Below are 21,746 nucleotides of genomic sequence, written 5' to 3' on the forward strand. Positions count from 1 at the left end.
CCAGGCGAAGCACAGGCTGAGGCTGGGCCAGACGAGGACGAAGACTCTGAGGCTGGAGCTGCAGCAGACGAAGACTCGGAGGCTGGAGCTGCAGCAGACGAAGACTCGGAGGCTGGAGCTGCAGCAGACGAAGACTCGGAGGCTGGAGTTGCAGCAGACGAAGACTCGGAGGCTGGAGCTGCAGCAGACGAAGACTCGGAGGCTGGAGCTGCAGCAGACGAAGCACAGGCTGGAGCTGCAGCTGACGAAGCACAGGCTGGAGCTGGACCAGGAGGAGCAGAAGCAGAAGGTGGCTGGGTGGGCTCCTCGGGCCCTCCAGCTGACGTGACGCGAAGCGGTGGCGTCGCCGCAGGGTGCCAGATAGGCACACCTGGGAGTCCAACAGCAGACGCAGGACAAACAGTTATGAAGGCCCCTGGCTGGACTAGGAGCTGAGGAAACACAGGCTGCTGAGGCACAAACCCAGAGAGAGAGAGAGCAGGTAAAAAACAGTCCATAGGACTTAACAGCTTAACACAAGAAACCATGAAGTGGACAGTGGTAGGGACCACCAGTTCTGAGCCAGCAATCATTAGGTTCCCAGAGTCTACATCAGTCCGAAGGGGCTCAGAGGTTACTAGCCCAGTCTGTGTAGTCCTAGGAGAGGTCAACATAAGCTGGTTGGACTCAACCGGTGGTAGTGTGCGGCTCAGAGGAGCTGGTTCGACCATACGGAAAACAAGGACCGCCACTCGATCCACAAAAACAAAGCTTAGATCACCAGGAGCTGACTCCTGGAAAAACAGTAGATACACAGATATGGACCTAACCATTGGCACCGTGGTAGCATGACTGTGGTGTGTTGGATGGACGTGTTTGTTGGAACCCGTACCCGCAGTGATCTGTGGCTGCAGAGTGTTAACCCTATTGAGTGGAGAGACAGATACAGGTGAAACGGTACGTGAACCATTAACCCTTTAAGACCTACCATAGAACAGAGTCCGCCAGAGCTTATATTATATTTTTACATGCTGTGGAGCCATTTTTGGGAGCATTTCAAGTTGCTATACATCAATACAACCATTATAGCCCAAACTTTAATAATATGTCTGCATTAGGTGCATAGTAATTACATAAATTGCAAAAAAGTGCAATAAACTACAAAAAAATTGAAAATCGTTTTTGTTTTTTTAACATATATTTGTAGTTAGAGAAATTTAAGAGGCTTATCCCTCAAAACTGTAAATACAAAAAAGTTGCACAAACTAGTTTCCCACCACAGGAAATTTATTTTAAGTGTCTTCATAGTTTTATTTTTGAAATACACCAATTTTTATATACTGCAGGAAAAACGAAAATAAATATTATAGTGCAAATTTGCAAAATAACAGCATATGCATCAAAATAAATAATTTCCAGCAGTGCAATATGAGTCCTAAGCATCCCAGAAACGACACAGAAAGTCATGAAGTCAAACATAACTTTTAAAAACACAAGTATAAGCTCTTGAGGCCACGATGGTAAAAAAACTACATTTCCGCAAAATGACGTCACTTCCGGTTTCGGGCATGTCATGCGGTCATGTGATAGTTCGCGCTGATGGACGTAGGAAGTTTTACAAACAGCTGATCGAATCGGCGAAGCGTGTTTCTGGAATATCATGTTTTTGTTGCTGCAAGTGATTTTTATGCAGTTTTTGCAAAGCTATATGTGGAAGGAAACTGTGACCTAGGACAAGCTGATGGCATAAGATGTAAGTACAACTCCTCCAGTTTCATATGCAAAAAAAATGATTGTGCTAGCTTACGTGGTTGCAGAGCTACCGGGATTTAAAAATAGTTACGCAAAACAGAGCGTGCCCGCTCCGATCGGCTGTAAAGGGTTAACTGAAGCAGGTGACGCTTCAGGCTGAGAGAGGGTGGTTATGACATTGTTCGTGGCCAAAACCCTATCTAGTGACGAGTTCATAGAGGCAGGAGAAAATGGTGTCACATAAATCTTGACCCCAGCTTCCATCTCCTGAGTGGTGGTTATGGTGCTGGAGCAAAACAGTTCAGAACCACCTGGTTTGTTATCTATGGGGAGACAGGAGACGTGTTGCGACATTACAGTGTCCTGGTCACCATGATCTGCTGTTATGTGTGCATCTTGGTAACATGCTAGGGGTTCATGACCAGTGTTCACAGTCTCTGGTTCGTGAAAAGCAAGTGTAGCTAGGCACACCGGAGCACTAGCTATGCTTTCGTTGCCTTCATTCAGTGACTGATGGAGGAGCAGGGCCGGCTCAGGAGGGAAGAGAGAAACCACAGGCAACTCAGATTTAGTTGGAACTGCAGACACGGAAAGAGACACCAAAGGAAACACCTCCCTACTGCTATTAAAACCAAAGGCGGTGGGAAACCTTGTCAGTCTGTGAATCGAGTCTGTGGTCCCTGCCGGGTTGAGTGAAGCGGGAGCGGAACTGTCTCTGGCCTGCGGCTCGGTGAACGGCTCATTGCTAGCCACCTCACCGGCTAAGTCCGTAGCCTCCTCACATGCCTTCTGCTCAGAGGTAACTTGGAGCGACTGGACAGTTTCACTCACCTCCGAGCGTCGGGCGATGCGGTGGCGACGCGAACGCCGTTTTCTTTTGGCCGTGGGCCCCGTAGACGTGGGAGATGGAGGCTCCTGAGGCGTTGCAGCGGCTGAGGAGGCGGTAGTTAGCGGAGTGGCAGGCGGAAGTCCCAGGCAACTCCGGGGGCCCCCAAGGGCTAGCCGTGTCCCGCGGAAAACCTCATCGTAGGGGGGAGCGAGCCATGGCTCCTCTCGTAGCTCTTCCTCCGGTTGCGCGCATACGGCGCGCTGCCGCTCCTCGAGGTCGGAATCCGCGCCCCCCACAGCCACCTCGTGTTGCTCAGTGGAGGGCAGAACGGGCCGTGGCGGTGCGCGACAGCGGCGGGAACGCCGTTTCCTCTTAGGGGCGGCCGTGGGCTCAGCCTGGCCTTCCGTGGCGACCGGCTCCTCGCCCTCAGACCACATCCGTGCCAGGCAGGAAGCAGGAGACGAGTAGCCCGATCGCGGCGGCGAGGGGGGGTGGTCGGTCTGTGGTGGGACAGCTGACGAGAGCTCCTCCTCGGTGATAAGCCAGGGCTTCCAACGGAGCTCGTCCTCCCGATACGCCCGTAACACCTGCTGCCGCTCCTCTTCACCGAAGTCGCTGGCCTCTGGCATCTCCGTGCGCCACGTAGTGTAGACAGGCGGTGGCGGAGATGTAGAAGCCGATGAGAAGCGAACAGGCGGCGTAACGGTGGTGAGCCCCATGGTCCCGATCCTGACCGTTTCTGGTTCTTTCTGGGACAGCTGCCCCGGACGGATGCCCATGGCGGACACAAGAAAGTCCCGGATGTGGGGGCGCAGCGCGCCGAATAGCCACGGGAGCCCGGACACCATCCGCTGAAGACGGACGGCTACGGTCTCCCGGTATTCGCCTCGAGGTAGCGTCGCCCATTCCTCACAGTGGTATTCCACCGTGTAGACCAAGTCGTCCTGGAGGTCCGCGGAGGGGTTGTGAGCTGCTGGGTCCAGTTCGGGGTCGCGTTCTTCTGTCATGGTTTGCTGTGTGGCAGGCAGGAGAAGGACCCAAGATGCAGACTCACAGACACGGGGATAAACTCAAAAAACACAGCTTTATTGCTGGCCACGAGAAGTAATACAAAATAACCTAAAACTGGGAAAACTAAAGCATGAGCTGTACAAGGAACCGAACCACGGGGAGAATTACACACAACATGAGGGAGAACGCGACGCCGAACAGAGGGAGACTCAGACAGAAATACACAGAGGGTAAACGAGGAAAGTGGGCACACACGGGGAACACAGGTGACACTGATAATCATAACGAGACAGGGCGGGGTGAACTGAACATGACATGTACCGGCACAGAGGTTCAGACAGGAGGAGAGAGAGCACGGGGAAAACACAGACATAACGGGCTGGGGAAACATGAAACAACCACAAAGGGAGACGAGGGCTCATAAATACATAGAGGGCACACAGGGGGGAGAGAGAGCACGGGGAGAACTTAGACATAATGGGCAGGGGAAACATGGAATAAAACATAAGGAGAGACGAGGGCTTACAGATACACAGAGGGGCACACAGGAGGTAAAAGCCATGAAGGGAAAACACTTAGGGAACAACACAACAGGGCAACTCACAAAACATGGCCTAAATAAGGAACGAAATACAAAAATACAAGGAACTAAGAATACTGGGCCCACATGGCCCAGGACCATGACATTTTCTATGCGTTTGGGACTTTCGTCCACACATAAACGGCGTTTCGAATCACCGAAAACTGAGATTTTTTTAAAACTCCTTTTTTGCGTTTACGTGTGAACGAGGAATACAGAGTTCGTCACACAACCTCAAAGGTGTGTGCCTTTTTTCACGTCATGCTGTACGCACGTTATTGTTTACATGAGATGAATTGCAGAATGGCAGATAGAGACAAAATATTGTTACTGTTAATCTGACTATCTTCAGGTTTTACACGCTTACATATACACACGCAGTTACTGTCCCCCCATTTAGAAAGGCAGAGGCATCATGGTGTAATTATTTTATGTGTAGTTGTTTTTTTCCTGTGTAATAATATTCAACATTGCTATCAATACATTTTTCAACATATGCCTCTCTGTGCAACATGGGCTTAAAAACGTCAACAACTGTAGGATACTGTTTAGACAGACGGGACAAATCGTGACAGGATCAGCCTGATATTATTTGTATCCCACTGTAACTTTACTGTATAAAGACTTAACATCTCCAAAATGTCAGGAGTAGTTAGTTATTACAACAAGTGATTGTGAACTAAAAACCAAGAATGTGGGATACTGTTTGTCTGTGATTTGAACAGCCCAACGCGTGCTCCCGACGCAGGGAAAACCAATTAAGCAGGGGAGACCTACCTTGGCACTTGTGCAGGTGAAGCCAAAGGGAAGGTATGCTTCACAATATTTTCTAGTCTTTGGCTTAGAATGAAGTTGGTTTGGAAACATATTCAGCTATGCTTCATCTCCTGCTTTGCGTTTGTGTGGGCGCCCCGTGCTAGCAGTGTCCAAGCAATTGTTTGTTTGTTTTTTTTCCTTTTTCATAGCGCCGCCTCCCCCCCCCCCCTCCTCCTGCAATGGCTCGGGCGGGCTTTGGAAAGCTCTGCTCTACAGTATCTCTGAGTGAAGTTACTTCTTTTTCTTTTTGCTCCCTGTGAAATAGTGATGGTAAATTTGATTCTTTTTACTGAATCGAGTTTTAATGAATCACTCACCAAAGTGAATCTGTTTTTTTGAGTCACTGAGTCAGTCGACCAGAGAGTGCAAAAAATATACATTTTCACTCAAACTTAATTTGTTTCTCTTTTCATGTAAATCCTACTGCTAAGATGAATGATTCTAAAAGAAAACAACTATTTTATAGAGCAAAAAAGAGCAAAAACATTTCTAAAATTAAGCAATTTCGTATCAAAATTGCTTAATAAACATTTATTTATTTTTATTTTAATATATTTTTATTTTTTATTTTATTAGTATTTTCCTTAAATGTGTTAAATATATATTTTCTCATCTAAATGTCCACTGAGCTGTGAGCCAGGGGGCGGTAATGTGCCTTAACAGTGGTTGCCAACCAAGAAGAAGAAGAAGCTGTGAGCCAGGAGGGAGGGGGTGAGCGAGTCCTGAGTGATTCGCTTACGATTCAACACAGGAGGGAGGGGGTTAGCGAGTGAGTGATTCATTCGCTCTATGATTCAGCACAGGAGGGAGGGGGTGAGCGAGTCCTGAGTGATTTGCTTACGCTTACGATTCAGCACAGGAAGGGAGGGGGTTAGTGAGTCCTGAGTGATTCGCTTAGGCTTACGATTCAGCACAGGAAGGGAGGGGGTGAGTAGCTCAAATGTGCTGTTAGCATGTTAGCAGAGCGATGCTACTGTGAACCGAGGAGCTATTTTCTTGATGTGAGCTTGTACTCAGGGTTTTTTCTTCAAGTTCAGAGCAGAATTTTTTTTGTTATGTTACTGGATGTTGTGTTTTTCTCCACAATTTTAATTATAAGCTAGATACATTGCTGCTAACAGCAACAGGGATGAGTCAGTGAGTTAGTTGGGCTTGTGAATCATGATTCATGAGTCAGTAAAGTGATTCTCGAGTATTGAACGATTCGTTCATGATTCGCGCATCACTACTGTGAAATACAGCTGCTGTAAATTTAGCTAGCAGACACACAGTGCAACAAACAGAAATGCTCCATTTGAAATTACCTGCTACTTTTTGCTCCTCTCACTCCTATTTTGAAGCGCTAGTTGAATGCAACTGTACGTTGGCCCCTAGAGACAAAGCACGTAAAAACTCCAAAACACTTGCAAACTCCAAAACACTTGCAAACTAAAAAACACTTGCAAACTAAAAACACATGCAAACTCCAAAACACGTACAAACTCCAAAACACTTGCAAACTAAAAAACACATGCAAACTCCAAAACACGTACAAACTCCAAAACACTTGCAAACTAAAAAACACATGCAAACTCCAAAACACGTACAAACTCCAAAACACTTGCAAAATCCAAAACACTTGCAAACTCCAAAACACGCACAAACTCCAAAACACTTGCAAAATCCAAAACACTTGCAAACTAAAAAACACGTACAAACTCCAAAACACTTGCAAAATCCAAAACACTTGCAAACTCCAAAACACGTACAAACTCCAAAACACTTGCAAAATCCAAAACACGTACAAACTCCAAAACACTTGCAAAATCCAAAAGACTTGCAAACTCCAAAACACGTACAAACTCCAAAACACTTGGAAAATCCAAAACACTTGCAAACTAAAAAACACATGCAAACTCCAAAACACGTACAAACTCCAAAACACTTGGGGTTTCTGGAATATTATGTTTTTGTTCCTGCAAACACTTTTTATGCAGTTTTTGCAAAGCTATATGTGGAAGGAAACCGTGACCTAGGACAAGCTGATGGCATAAGATGTAAGTACAACTCCTCTGGTTTCATATGCAAAAAAATTATTGTGCTAGCTTATGTGGTTGCAGTGCTACCGCGATTTAAAAATAGTTATGCAAAACAGAGCGTGCCCGCTCCGACTGGTTTTAAAGGGTTAAGAAAAGTGTTTTGTGTAATTTGTGTAATACATTACTTTTGTAACGGTCATGGGTTGGTGACCCAGTGTTTTGTGTTATTATTAATATTTGATTTCATCATAGTTTATTATTAATAGTCTTTTTGGTTTATGGTATTGTATTTCTAGCTATCTAGTTCTTCTTTGGGGTTTCTAGTTCTTGGGTTTTGTTCCTGTGCCCCTCATGTTTAGTGTAGGCGTAGTTCTGTCTTCATGTTTATTTTCTTGTTCCCCAGTTAATCCTGTCCCCGTGCTCCATGTTCCCTCTGTTCAGTGTCAAGTCCATGCCTCTGTGCCTGTCATATGTTTCCTGTTTTCTTTTGATATTCCCTGTACTGTGTGCACTGTGTCTGGTTTTGCTTCCCTTGTCTCGTTAGGTCTGACTTGTCCCAGTTGTGTTACCCATATGGAAAAGATATATATAAATCTTATAAAGTTTGTATCTGTCTTGTGTGAAACTTGTATGAAAAGCATATAAGTGTGAAAACAGATATAAGATCCCTTGAAAAATTATATAATGAAACTTGTATGTTTTGGATACTTACTAAAACAATATATGAAAGTAATGCGAAAGTGGCCACTTTCATGAGTAAATCATATAAGGCTTACATGATTTACTCATGAAAGTGGCCACTTTCATGAGTAAATCATATAAGGCTTACGTGATTTACTCATGAAAGTGGCCACTTTCATGAGTAATCACATATAAGTTTTTACTATTTCTTTTCCGTATGGGTACCACCTGTTCCCCATCCTCTTGTTGTCCTGCTTGTGTATTTAAGTCCTGTGTTTCTTTCTGTTAGTTGTTGTGTTGTACCTTCATTGTGCTGCGTTTTCTCCTCTGTGCTTATGGTAACATTCTGGTTCTCTGTTCCTGGTTTTCTTTTCTAGTTTTCCCAGCTGTCTGATTAGAGTTTTGTGCTTTGAGTTTCTAGTTTGAGTTATCTTGTATTTCATGTTTGAGTTTTTCTAGCAAATAAAGCTGTCGCTTTGAGTTTAATTTTTGGGCCTGCATTTGGGTCCTTCCTCCTGCCTTTCACAGAGCGCACACCATGACAACTTTTTTGAGCAATGACTCTAACAACACTCACAATAAAGAGGAGAAATACCTCCACGTGGACAAACTTGTGCTATGTCTTTGATATCCTGCTTTGAGATGGTGGTGACTCTTAAAGTAGAGCCAAGTAGAGTAGGTTTGGGAAAGCTGAAGTCAGCTGAGAGTGAAGAAGTCACTTGGATGAGTGACAAAACATTTCTCCTACTGAAAACACTATGTCCAATGAACAGAATCAACTTTTTGATAGTAGATGGTAGAAGCAGTCTGCATGCCTACATGCATGGTTATATACACCTGTGATTGAAACACCTAAATTCAATAATTTCGATGAGTGAGCGTGAATACTTTTCGCAATATGACCATATTAATGTCACTGGTATATTCATATGCATTTTAAAAATACAATCTTTGTAACCGAAGGATGAAGTGAACTGTTGTTTGAATATCCAAACCATTGCTTACATATTGTTTTATTTATTTTTTTCAGAAAGATGATTATGGAGCTCCCTTTCCCATCATGTTCTTTTTTGTGTTCCTTTCTGGTTTCAGTAAGATGATATAACATTTGGGGAAAAAAATGCAAATCAGCAGTCCAAAACTGGAGGCAAGAATAGCAAATATTTCTACAGCAACACTGAACTTTCCTGGAGAGCTGACATACGCTGGGATAAATGTGATCCACACTGCACAAAATATCAGCATGCTAAAGGTGATAAACTTGGCTTCATTAAAATTATCAGGCAGTTTCCGAGCCAGAAAAGCAAAAATAAAACATAAGAGAGACAAAAGTCCAATGTAGCCAAGCACAGCCCAATAACCTACAACAGAGCCCAAAGCACACTCTAAGGTAATCTTATCTTTAAATTCTTTGAAATTCTTAAATGGAAAAGGCGGAGAAATTGTTAGCCAGATGACACATATGAATACTTGTATAAGAGTGAAACCTGTAACACAGAGTCTCTGCTGTGCAGGTCCAAACCATTTCATTACATTGCTCCCTGGACGTGAAGTCCGGAAAGCCACTAAAACAACCATTGTTTTCCCCAGAACACAAGAGATACAAAGGACAAAGGTGATGCCAAATGCTACATGTCGCAGCATGCAAGACCATTCAGAGGGCTGACCAATGAATGTCAGAGAACACAGGAAACACAATGTCAAAGAGAAGAGCAGCAGGAAGCTCAGCTCAGAATTGTTTGCCCTCACAATAGGAGTTTTCCTGTATTTGAAGAATATTAATGCCACACCAGTAGTCATGCATGTTCCAAATAAAGATGCAGCAGTCAGGAGTGCTCCCATAATTTCTTCATATGATAGAAACACTGCCTCTTTCTTAATACAGGCATCTTTTTTCTGATTTGGCCAAAACTCAGGGAGGCATCTCACACAGCTGACAGAATCTGCAAATTGATAATGAACCAGATGTTACACTTCATGAGTAGATTTTTCACTTTTCCCCAAGTGCATAATTTTCAGTGTTTACATCTACTTTATCCTATATCATTTCTACAATTACTCTAGTAAGCTACTGATGTCACACAATCATAAAGAGAAGAAGCAACATGTTTCCTGACATTTCTTCACTTTCTCATCAACATAGCAGATGATGCATTTCTTACATTGCTCCAGTTTCTACTCTGCACCTAGCCAAATATAGAGCATACAAAAATGAAAAGAGATCAACCTACAAACCCATGTTATCTGCTGAGTTGACTGTTTTGTTATATTTTTTTTTATTTCTATTAACGTTGAAGATTTGGTGTCACCTGGAGTTGACTCTTGAACTGTGAAAAGACATCTGGCATAGGTCTTTTTGTCTGTTTCTTTTTTATAAGGTGTATAAGGTGTATTTTACTGGCTTTGGGGGATATGTGAATTAAACAAAAATGCAAAGCCTGCCTCACTAACTTCTAAAGTTTCTGTTAGAGCACAAAACCTGTAATGTTGCTGATCTCGCCATCTGCACATCTTATACAGTCATAGCAGCAAACAGGCCTTCCTTTCTGGAGAACCTTGCGTGTTCCTGGGGGACATTTCTCACTGCAAACTGACACAGGCACCTGTATGGATAAATGCACAATGACTACAACAAAAGTCCCTGTATCATTTGAGCTTTATTTTTCATTGCCTCAAATTCAAACCAAATTCAAACATTCAAAATTGAAATTGTAGCTTTTAATTACGGTTTTAATTATTTTCTAATACCTTACCTGCTTTGTGTTACTTTCCCAAATTAATGAGTTATTTTGCAAAGTCAGCTGTTTGTCTGGAGAAAGTGATGCATCGTAAAGACCAACTGTCACAAACTCCACAATACTGTTTTTTCTTGGCTGCCAGTTTATAATTTCATACTTTGCTGCTGGATCTCCATTCTCATCAAAGTAAACCTCATCACCTTCTTTTGTTTTGAAATAAATTTTTAGAATGCGCTGCAAAATCTAAGAAGACAAGCAGTCTGTTAATTTATTGAATCTCATTTTGTAACACAGACAGCACAACTGCTACTTTTTGTTCAAATGTAACCTCACCATGAATGGATCTAGCTGCACATTTTTGTTACATGTTTCATTACAGCTGAGGATTTTGTGAAGTGCATGGGCCACAGCATACACTCCTTTGTAGACATTGTTAAAGATAGACATAAGTGACATATCAGTGAAACTGTTTTGAACTCCAGTCATATCTTCATGTCCAGTGCACTCCCTCGGATTTTCTGCTGTTGAGTTCAACTCCTTGAACTTACAACTAAATAGTGTCTCCCAGAACTCAATAAAGAGTTCATTATTAGATGAATTCAGTGATTTTACATTCAGTATAAACTCTTTCAAGCCACTGACATGTGCTTTTGGAATTGAAAGACCAATGGCACCATCTAGTATGTGATGTATATCCATTGCAGCTATTTGGGAATCAGATATCCAAGACTCACTGCCTACCCACTGGTACCCAGTTAGGCCATGGACAGACAGTTTATTTATTAGCACATCCATATCCATGTGTGAAAGAAAGGCAATGATCACCTTGGAGGTTGAAGCCTTTATAGTTTCAATGATCTTTTGAATTTTTTCATAGGGATCTGTCCTAAAAAAAGATACAGAATATTCTAGACAGATGCCCAGCTGCTGTGCAGTTTCTGTGAATGTGGCCATGCCATTATTTCCATAATCATCATTGGTTCGAATAGCTCCAACCCAAGTCCATCCAAAGTACTTGACCAAATGGGCCAGGGCTCTGCTCTGGTAGTAGTCACTTGGTATTGTTCTGAGGAAGGATGGGTACTTGGTTTTGTCACTGAGACAAGCACATGTGGCAAAGTGACTGATCTAAAAGAAAGGAAAAAGAACTCATTCACATGGAAAAACACAAAGAATGATATATATTGATAAAGTGGAACAATAAAGGCAAATGGTTTTTGTTGGGGTTTTTTTTTTTCCAGAAATTCTTACATTTCTACCAATCCTACCTACCATTGGTATATAAAATGGCCCAATTACAGTTGATATTGCCATGCAAGGAGATGAAGAAGTCTCTCCCAAAATGGTCTGCACTGATGCAGGTCTGGTACAGGGTACTCCAGACACTGCAGAAAAAATTTCATTACCATTTACTAAGGCAAGTGCAACTTTTATACCTCTGGCAATGGAGCCACAAGTATCATACATTTTATAGCCCAGAGAGACTCCTGGCAGTAGATCTGAACTGTTGTTAATCTCCTCAATGGCAAAACGCATAGCCTGGGCAAACTGGAACTCTCTGAAATTCAAACTTGATCCAAACAGTAAATAATTGATATAATATTTAGTTTCACATTGAAGAAGACACAGAACATTGTTAAATGTCACTCAGTTAAAATCAATCCGTCAGTAACACAACTGAAATACATGAATATCTAAACCAGAATGAGACAAAAGACCTGACACCTTTTTTTTTTGGAGACCACTTTTAGATATTTCAAAATTGAATAAATTTTTGCAATGTTATACCTGGTACATTGCAGTGGTAGTGGTTTCTGCATGTAGTTATCCTTTCTGTCTTTCCAGCTGCTGTGAAAAGAGAACATCCCTCCTAGTATAATATCCCCATTCTTAGACAGTTGGGGGTTCTCAGGGTCCCCTCTTCTCTTGCATATCTCCTCACTATGAGAGAAACACGCTACCAATAACAGTTGTAAAAATGCCCACCCCTGTTCTGGCCATTTCTGCGTAGATGGCATGCTGTCTGGAAAACCTAAACCACTGGGTGGCATTATATGGCACTGTATACAGTAAGACTTGTATTTATACATTTTAAAGTAGCAAAAATTAATCCCTGTGGAACAAAAAGGTGGGGTGAGAGGAGTAACTCTGTGATATACTATAGTCTTATTCAAAATATATTCTATATGTGCTTAAATCCCAAATACGTATTTGTTATCAATTTTTTAATTGACTGAGATACAGTTTAAACTACATTTTCTTTAACTTTAATTAGACTCAAGAGAATCTGATTTAGTGCTGGCTCAAAACAACAACCTGCTTTCTGATTTAGGGCTGGCTCAAAACAACAACCTGCTTTGTTATCTTATATGCAATGTTTTTCTAAACAAAGGAATATCCTGCTAGTGTTGTAGTTTAGCTTGTACTTGTCTGCTGTCTGGAGGCAGAAGGGTTGCATGTCTAATCTGCTAACAATAAATAACTTTATCAGGGTTAAATATGCGTGTTTATGCATATTTGTGTGTTTGAGCCTTGTTCAAAACATGAAGCTTGAGGTGAGAAGGACAATTAGGATGTTGTTGGCCTTCTCTCACCCTTCTGTATGATTCTTCATATATTGAGTCTGTTCTGTTCTTTAAAATAAATACAACCTGTAGCCACTTCTAACATGTTTCCTTACATATTGTAACGCACTCGATTACAAGTTAGTTGATTGTTGTGTTATTGTGTTCACATTGCCACTCACTTATGGCATAGCTGCTCCACAGTCTAGAGGCCGTTAAGCCTATCAGTCATATCAGCTAACTATGACAGAGTAGCAGAGCATGCTTGTGGCTGGCTGAGAGCATTTGGGGAGTGGGAGCATACTTGCCAACCTTGAGACCTCATAATTAGGGAGACATTCAAAAGGGCTGTTGTGGGGCCATCTCACACTTCGTCCATGGAAGCCATGACAGTGGGATTAAGGAGGTCCTCAAAATATTCTTTCCATAGCTTGAATATTTTCTCAGCTGAAGTCCGCAGCGCTCCACCAACACTATACACAGTGTAGGTAGAGCAATCGCTTTCCCCTCCTAAGTCGCCTGACAGTGTGCCAGAATCTCTTTGAGGCAGTCCGAAAGTCTTTTTCTGTGGCCTCTTCGAACTCCTCCCACACCCAAAATTTTGCTTCAGCCACTGCCCAAGCTGTGTTCCACTTGGCCTGTTGGTAGCTATCAGCTGCCTCCAAATTCCCACAGGCTAACCAAGCCCGTTACCATGTTCAAACACGGTGTTCCTTATGGCCAAACTGTGTTTTGCACAGAAGTCCAACAACAATCAGATCCGGGAGGCCGTTTGCGCCCCTTCAGGTCTCACTGTCATTGCCCACATGAGCATTGAAGTCTCCCAGTAGGAACACAGAGTCCCCAGGTGGAGCACCCTCTACCACCCCACCCAGGGACTCCAAGATGCTGGGTACTCTGAACCGCCACTTGGTGCATAAGTGCAGACGATGGTCAAGACCCGTTACCCGACCCGAAGGCGCAGGGAACGAACCCTCTTGTCCACTTGAAGAAAGCCCAATGTACGGACAGGAAGCCGAGGAGATACTAGGATACCCGCTCCAGTCCACCACCTCTCTCCAGGAGACTGGTTCTAGAGCCCAAGCCGTGCATTTAGGTGAGCCCGACTATATCCAGCTGGTACCTCTCAATCTCACACACTAACTCAGCCTCTGTCCCCATCAGAGAGGTAAAATTCAATTTCCCAATTGCCAGTCTTGGTATCCAGGTATCAGTCCGCCAGGGCCTCTGCTCCTGACCACCACCCAGCTCACAATGCACCCATGACCCCTACGGTGCCTCCTGCAGGACGATGGGCACATGTCCTTTTTTTGGGCTGTGCCTGGCCAAGCCCCATGGACTAAGGCCTGGCTTGCCCTTGGGCACCCTCCCTGGGCCTGGCTTTAGGGAGGGGCCCCGGCAACCCTATCATGGGCAGGGTGAACTGTTCCCTAAGTGTTCTTCTCATAGGGGCCTTCTGAATCACTCTGTGTTTGATCTAATCCCTCACCCAGAAGACCCTAGGTGAGGGATTTCCAGGTACGTCGAGGCCTGTGTATTTTAGCTCTGTGTTTGTCTTTGCTCAGTGTCGCGTCGTACAATCAGATTTTGCCTGTGTGTTCTAGTTTGTGTTTTTCCCTGGTTTGATTTCTGTTTTCTGCAGTCAGTGTTCAGTTCATGTTTTGTTTTTATCGCCAGCTATAAAGCTATGGTTTTCAGCGAGTCCTGCTTTTGGATCCTCACCTCTGCCTACCCGCACACAGAGCCCTGACAGAATGAAAAGGAAATTAACAAAACAGGCCAAGCAAATGGTCACAACACCTATGGATTTGAAGACTAAGATAAAAAAACATGCAGTAGCAGCAGCACTGGCATCACAACAACAGCTGAATCCACCAGGTCTTTGGGGGCCCCCTCCAAACCAGCCCACAATGGATTTTCAGCAAATACCATTGCGAGGAAGATGAACTAATGATTTTATATGTTATTACAAATTACTTTTGCTACAGTGAATGAATGTCATTTCTGTTAATCATCAGCCTAATAATTAGGTCTGATCTTGTCATATTGCCTTGACCTGACTGTCTCATTAATGCTGTTGTTACTGAACATCACCAGCAAATGCTATTGTATCATTACTGAGAGAAATCATGATGTGTAAAGAATTAAAAGGTTTACACTGCATGATTGCTTTGCACATGAGTCACACCCCTGCTAAATGTTATGTTCTGAGTTCTTTGTTTTCAGAGCGTCCAACATGACCACACCACCCAACTAAATGCCAAAGGAGGATAATTATACATGTTTACTATAATGCAACAGAGGTAGGTGAAGTGCAGCAAAGCTTTCATGGTTTAATAAAATAATAAACATTGTGAATTGGTCCAATACCAGATACCTATTTCCAATTCTGATCTATTGTGGTTCTGTGGAGGAAAAGACTTGGATTTCCTGCTTGGATGTGGTTAGGAACCTGTACAATGGTAAGACTAGTGCTTCCAGTGACTGTAATAGGGTACTGGTCAAACCTAACTCCAATACTTTTGTGGTTAAGATGATTCCTCAATTTTAATATTGATTTCATAAAGATTGTGATACAAATTGGTGTTATTGAAGTTCTAAGATGTGTGTCTAATGAGCATGTGTTACCTAATTAAATTGTAAACGTGTTTACATTCATCCTGTTGGGGAATCCCTAATAACATGTGGACCACACTATAATATCCAATTGGCTAACTTAATCTGATGATAACATTGCAGGTCCATTTGAAAAATTTGTTTTCAAGTCAGTGAGGGTGGTATAGAACAGGAAGTCCTTAGACTTCCCCTCTCCGCTCTTGGCGTGTTTGGTATTGTGTGCTGCACTCTCATTCCTAATAACATAGCTTCAGATGCCATTGTTAGAGTATGGCAGAGGACCTGAAAAGTGAAGACGACAGTCAAGGAAGCCAGAAGGAAGGTACTGAGAGAGGAAACTTCGGTTTTTTGTTCTTTTTCCCTCCAACATTCAGGTCATCAGGCTTGTCCAGAGGACCTCATTTTGCACTCTCCTGATGGGAAAGGATGATGGCCTGTAAGGTCCATTAACTTTTATTAGAAGAGTGACAAATTTTTCTCACCTTCTGGGGACTTCTGAAACAGGTTTAAGAGAGGAAGACCACTCTGGTCCAATATCACATTGATACCAAGAAAGGACATGAGGCTTTAAGATGGATTATGGATTTACATGTTAAAAGGTGTGAAAGTAGAGATTTGTTTTAATTTTTTTAAACAAATTTTTAATATGTGTGCCCCATTGTCTTACATATTACAATTACCTCACAATTTTTATCACGCACTTATATTTTATCTAAAATAACACATTTATATCTTATCTTTTATTACACAAATCGGTGTTGTAGAATAGAGTGTTGAAAAGATAATGTCACGCCCATCCAAAACCAGACTGCTTAAAAAATACCACAAGGAATAAGTTTTCTGTTTAGACAGTCGGTGGTTTTTTATCTGTTCTTCTCATTGCAGAAGGAGATATCCATACCAGGGTGTATGGTGATCCATGGAATGGACCCAAGGCAAATAATGGGAAACAAGTCCACGACCACAACCTCCCCCGAAAAATTTTGGCCAATCAAATTAACATTTTGTTTTTCTATCTCATAATAAAAGTGTTTACTACCTGGGTGCTCTTTATTCGTACAGATTGCTGAGCTGTCTTCTCTCATAAGATTGAACCCAACAATAGTGAGAACTGTGCACTATGAATTAAGTGTGTGTCAATCATAATATACTCAAAAAAAAATTTATTTTATTGAATCATAAATGTTAAAGTCAGGCATTGTCTGAATGTTTGCTTAGTCATTCTGACCACACGCTAAACACCTCAGACAAGATCTGAGCAGTGTGCTATGTTTGCATTCTCTGCTGGTACAAAAAAAAAAAAAAAAAACAGCACAGAAGCACACACACAAACTTAATATTTTAATTAAATAACTTATTTATTTTCATGATGGTGGTCGTGGAGCACCCTTCCCCATCATGTTCTTTTTTGTGTTCCTTTCTGGTTTCAGTAAGATGATATAACACTTTGGAAAAAAAATGCAAATCAGCAGTCCAAAGCTGGAGGCAAGAATAGCAAATATTTCTACAGCAACACTGAACTTCCCCGGAGAGCTGACATATGCTGGAATAAATGTGATCCACACTGCACAAAATATCAGCATGCTAAAGGTGATAAACTTGGCTTCATTGAAATTATCAGGCAGTTTTCGAGCCAGAAAAGCAAAAATAAAACATAAGACAGACAAAAGTCCAATGTAGCCAAGCACAGCCCAGTAGCCCACAGATGTGCCCAGAGCACACTCTAAGGTGATCTTATCTTTAAATTCCTTAAAGTTTTTAAATGGAAAAGGAGGCGAAACTGTTAACCAAATTATACACATGATAAGTTGTATAAGAGTAAAACTTGTAACACAGAGTCTCTGCTGTGTAGGTCCAAACCATTTCTGAACATTACTACCTGGACGCGTTGCCCGGAAAGCCATCAAAACAACCATTGTTTTCCCCAGAACACAAGAGATGCAGAGCACAAAGGTGATCCCAAAAGCTACATGTCGCAGCATGCAGGACCATTCAGAGGGCTGACCAATGAATGTCAGAGAACACAGGAAACACAATGTCAAAGAGAAGAGCAGCAGGAAGCTCAGCTCAGAATTGTTTGCCCTCACAATAGGAGTTTTCCTGTATTTGAAGAATATTAATGCCACACCAGTAGTCATGCATGTTCCAAATAAAGATGCAGCAGTCAGGAGTGCTCCCATAATTTCTTCATATGATAGAAACACTGCTTCCTTCTTTATGCACGTGTCTCTTCTTTCATTTGACCAAAATTCAGGGGGACATCTCAAACAGGTAACAGAATCTGCAAATTAATGTTAACACAATGTTAGAATTCTGGAGATTTACTAGATTTATGCGTTTGAATCTACTTTACAGCATATTATACTCACTAGCACACTAACTATTACTCTACATTGGTCAGGCTACTGCTAAAGCTACACAATGAGAAGATGAGAAAAAATGCGTTGACAATGCTTTTGCACAGTCAATATGAAAAATGGTAAATAAGTCACTTCAAACATCGTTGACCATTTTTCAGTAAAACTGACACTGTTTCTGAACAAACTGCAGCATCAAGAAATTACATGCTGTGGTATAAAGCAACTGGTGCTGGAACAACAGCGAAAGTTATGATAGATAGGGCAGGTTTTGAAGCAGGGAGTGTGCTCATATTATTCACAGTAGGCTGAAACAGCCCCATATTTCACTCTTCATTTGCTTTATGTATAGAAAAAAAGAGCAAAATTATTAAAATTTCTGAGGGGTTTCCTCAATGTTGCGAAAGAATGAAAAAATATGCTGGAACATGAACAGTTATATTGCTTGTAGTTCATTAAAGTTTTTTATTGAAATATTACCACACCTGTAGTGTTGCTTATCTCTCCCTCTGCACATCTTATACAGTCATAGCAGCAAACAGGCCTTCCTTTCTGGAGAACCTTGCGTGTTCCTGGGGGACATTTCTCACTGCAAACTGACACAGGCACCTGTATGGATAAATGTACAATAATAACCATGGATAAACTGCATGTATGATGATCTTTACAATCATTTCTTAATTTTATATGCATATTTTATATTTATATGCATGAAGTTCAAATGTTTTAAAATAACACCTGGTTATAATTAATTCTTTATTCTTAATAAGCTTATTATTTGTACTCATTGTTTATTGATCACTCACCTGCTTTGAGTTTCTTGCCCAGATTAAAGAGTTATTTTGCAGAGTCAGCTGTTTGCCTGGAGAAAGTGATGCATCATAAAGGCCAACTGTCACAAACTCCACAATGCCGTTTTTTCTTGGCTGCCAGTTTATAATTTCATACTTTGCTGCTGGATCTCCATTCTCATCAAAGTAAACCTCATCTCCTTCTTTTGTTTTGAAGTAAATTTTTAGAATGCGCTGCAAAATCTAAAAACATGTGTAATAAGGCAGTTAATACACTGACGGATATTTAATAGATCTGCTGGCTTAATGACATTATCAACATATGTTGTCTTCAAATTTAAACAATTCTTCTTGTAACTCGATTTGAACAATAAAATTTTAGATTTTTAGGCTCACCATGAATGGATCTAGCTGCACATTTTTCTCACATGTTTTATTACAATTGAGGATATTGTGAAGGGCATGGGCCACTGCATACACTCCTTTATATACATTGTTAAACATAGGCATGAGAGACATGTCAGTGAAGCTATTTTGAACTCCAGTAAGATCTTCATGTCCGGTACACTCTCTTGGATTTTCTGCTGTTGACTTCAACTCCTTGAACTTACAGTTAAATAATGCCTCCCAGAACTCAGTAAACAAATCATTATTAGATGAATTAAGAAGTTTCACATTCAGCATGAACTCCTTCAGGCCAGTGACGTGTGATTTGGGAATGTAAAGACCAATGGCACCATCCAGTATGTGATGTATATCCATTTTTGCGGTTTGAGAATCAAATATCCAAGACTCACTACCTACCCACTGATAACCAGTCAGATTGTTGAGAGAAAACTCATGTAATAGCACATCCATATCAAAGTGGGACAGAAAGCCAACAATCACCTTGGAGGTTGAAGCTTTTATAATGTCAATGATCTTTTGAATTTTTTCATAGGGATCTGTCCTAAAAAAAGATACAGAATATTCCAGACAGATGCCCAGCTGCTGTGCAGTTTCTGTGAATGTTGCCATGCCTTTATTTCCATAATCATCATTGGTTCGAATAGCTCCAACCCAAGTCCATCCAAAGTACTTTACTAAATAGACCAGGGCTCTGCTCTGGTAGTAGTCACTGGGTATTGTTCTGAGGAAGGATGGGTACTTGGTTTTGTCACTGAGACAAGCACATGTGGCCAAATGGCTGATCTAAGAGGGGGGGAAAGGCCATGAAAAAGACAAAGAACGAGATAAAATTAAAGATGTTACAAGGAATAATAATGACAATAGTCACATTGACCATTAAAAATGAAAAACATTTTTTGCACACATCCACATTTAATTTCAGTTTTCACTGTGTTAAGCACATTATATCCCTGCAAAGAGGCCTATCTAAAATGAGTCACATTTGTGTTTCCAGAAAAAAATATTTTTAGCTATTCTACCCACCATTGGTATATAAAATGGCCCAATTACGGTAGCTATTGCCATGCAAGGAGAGGAAGACGTCTCTCCAATTATAGCCTGCACTTGTGCTGGTTTGGTACAAGGGGCCTCAGGTGCTGTGAAAATAATTTGATTACCATTCATCAAGGCTAGTGCAACTTTTATGCTTTGGGCAATGGAACCACAAGTATCATACATTTTATAGCCCAGAGAGACTCCTGGCAGTAGGTCTGTACTGTTATTAATCTCCTCAATGGCAAAAAGCATAGCCTGGGCGACCCGGAATTCTCTGGAATTCAAACTTCATTCAAACAGTGAAAAAGTTGACAATAGATTACTAACACATAAGATACTGAAATCAGTCAGTTATATTAATAGGAAAAAAACAAGAAACAAGAAAAAAATGTTTGGGGTTTTTTTCATCTTAGATCATTCATCCTTTCTAAATTTATTTTTATAATGTTATTTACCTCGTGCATTGAAGTGGCAGTGGTTTCTGCATGTAGGTATCCTTTCTGTCATTCCAGCTACTGTGAAAAGAGAACATCCCCCCCAGTATAATGTCCCCATCCCTAGATAACTGGGGGTTCTCAGGGTCCCCTCTTTGCATGCACACAGATTCTTTAGCCTGAGAGAAAGATGCCACCAGTAACAGTCGGAAAAGTGCCCACCCCAATTCTGGCCACTTCTGAGTAAATGACATGCTGTCTGTAAAAACTGAACCACTGGGTGGCATTGCAAGTAACCTAGTCTAAGTGAAACATGCAGACTTTATTTATACATTTTGAAGCAGCAAAAATGAATAACAGAACCATCATGCTTCTTCTATGTGGAAGGAAAAGGAGGGGCCAGAGGAGTGGCCCTGCAAAACACTACACTACTATACAATATCATTATTGATTGAATCAGATGCAATATAACATTTATAGTTTCAATAGGTCCATGAAGATTCAAGAAAACCTTTATTATCTTTTAAGATTATATTTGGAAATGTTTTAATTTGATAAATGAAACCATATGATCTCCTTTCTTTCACTGTTGTATTTTCAATCAGTTTTTCCAATATTTGCACAACGAGCAAACAGGAAGAAAAAAAAATCAGACATGTTTATATTCTGGTTTCAGTTTGTGTACAGTGAGGAAAAACAGCCATCTACAGTTTTTGAGGAGTGAAGCTATTCAGTTCTATTCAGTTCAGTTGATATTTATTTATACTCTTTCTCTGCAATTGATCTCTCTGGGTTAACTTGAGAAATCACCTTCTCCAAACCATCAAAATTTTTCAGACCTTATTCCTACAAGACTGCTCAAAGAAGTCCTACCACTTGTTAATGTTCCAGTCTTAAATATAATCAGTCTATCTCCATTAATGGGTTATATACCACAGGCATTTTGGGGGGCAGTGATTAAACCATTACTTTAAAAGCCATCACATAACCCAGCTGTCTTAACTAAAGACACCACCAGGTTCAGCAGACACGTCTCCTCCTCCGTCGGCCCTGGTCGCAGCCATCTCGCCGCCGCCTCCTCCAGCTGACGAGCCCAAGTGAATGGCTGCTCCCCCGCTGACATCCAGCTTGCTTGAA

General features: G+C 41.7%; 2 protein-coding genes across 2 annotated transcripts; both read right to left on the minus strand.

Moving 5' to 3' along the window:
* Positions 1-5,017: 5,017 nt before the first annotated feature.
* LOC113036224 (extracellular calcium-sensing receptor-like) lies at positions 5,018-11,970 on the minus strand. The gene is made up of 6 exons (XM_026192408.2): positions 11,677-11,970; positions 10,738-11,532; positions 10,420-10,647; positions 10,146-10,269; positions 9,396-9,609; positions 5,018-5,217 (listed from the first exon to the last, which is right to left on the minus strand). The coding sequence occupies exons 1-6, from the start codon at positions 11,938-11,940 to the stop codon at positions 5,199-5,201; spliced, it is 1,644 nt and encodes a 547-aa protein (XP_026048193.1). The 5' UTR covers positions 11,941-11,970; the 3' UTR covers positions 5,018-5,198.
* A 2,105-nt stretch (positions 11,971-14,075) lies between these two features.
* LOC113036640 (extracellular calcium-sensing receptor-like) lies at positions 14,076-21,090 on the minus strand. The gene is made up of 7 exons (XM_026193053.2): positions 21,051-21,090; positions 20,631-20,799; positions 20,164-20,461; positions 19,129-19,923; positions 18,748-18,975; positions 18,427-18,550; positions 14,076-17,865 (listed from the first exon to the last, which is right to left on the minus strand). The coding sequence occupies exons 1-7, from the start codon at positions 21,052-21,054 to the stop codon at positions 16,949-16,951; spliced, it is 2,535 nt and encodes an 844-aa protein (XP_026048838.2). The 5' UTR covers positions 21,055-21,090; the 3' UTR covers positions 14,076-16,948.
* Between the last annotated feature and the right edge of the window lie 656 nt (positions 21,091-21,746).

The sequence above is a fragment of the Astatotilapia calliptera genome, chromosome 14 (genome assembly GCF_964374335.1).
Source record: "Astatotilapia calliptera chromosome 14, fAstCal68.1, whole genome shotgun sequence".
Taxonomy (NCBI): domain Eukaryota; kingdom Metazoa; phylum Chordata; class Actinopteri; order Cichliformes; family Cichlidae; genus Astatotilapia; species Astatotilapia calliptera.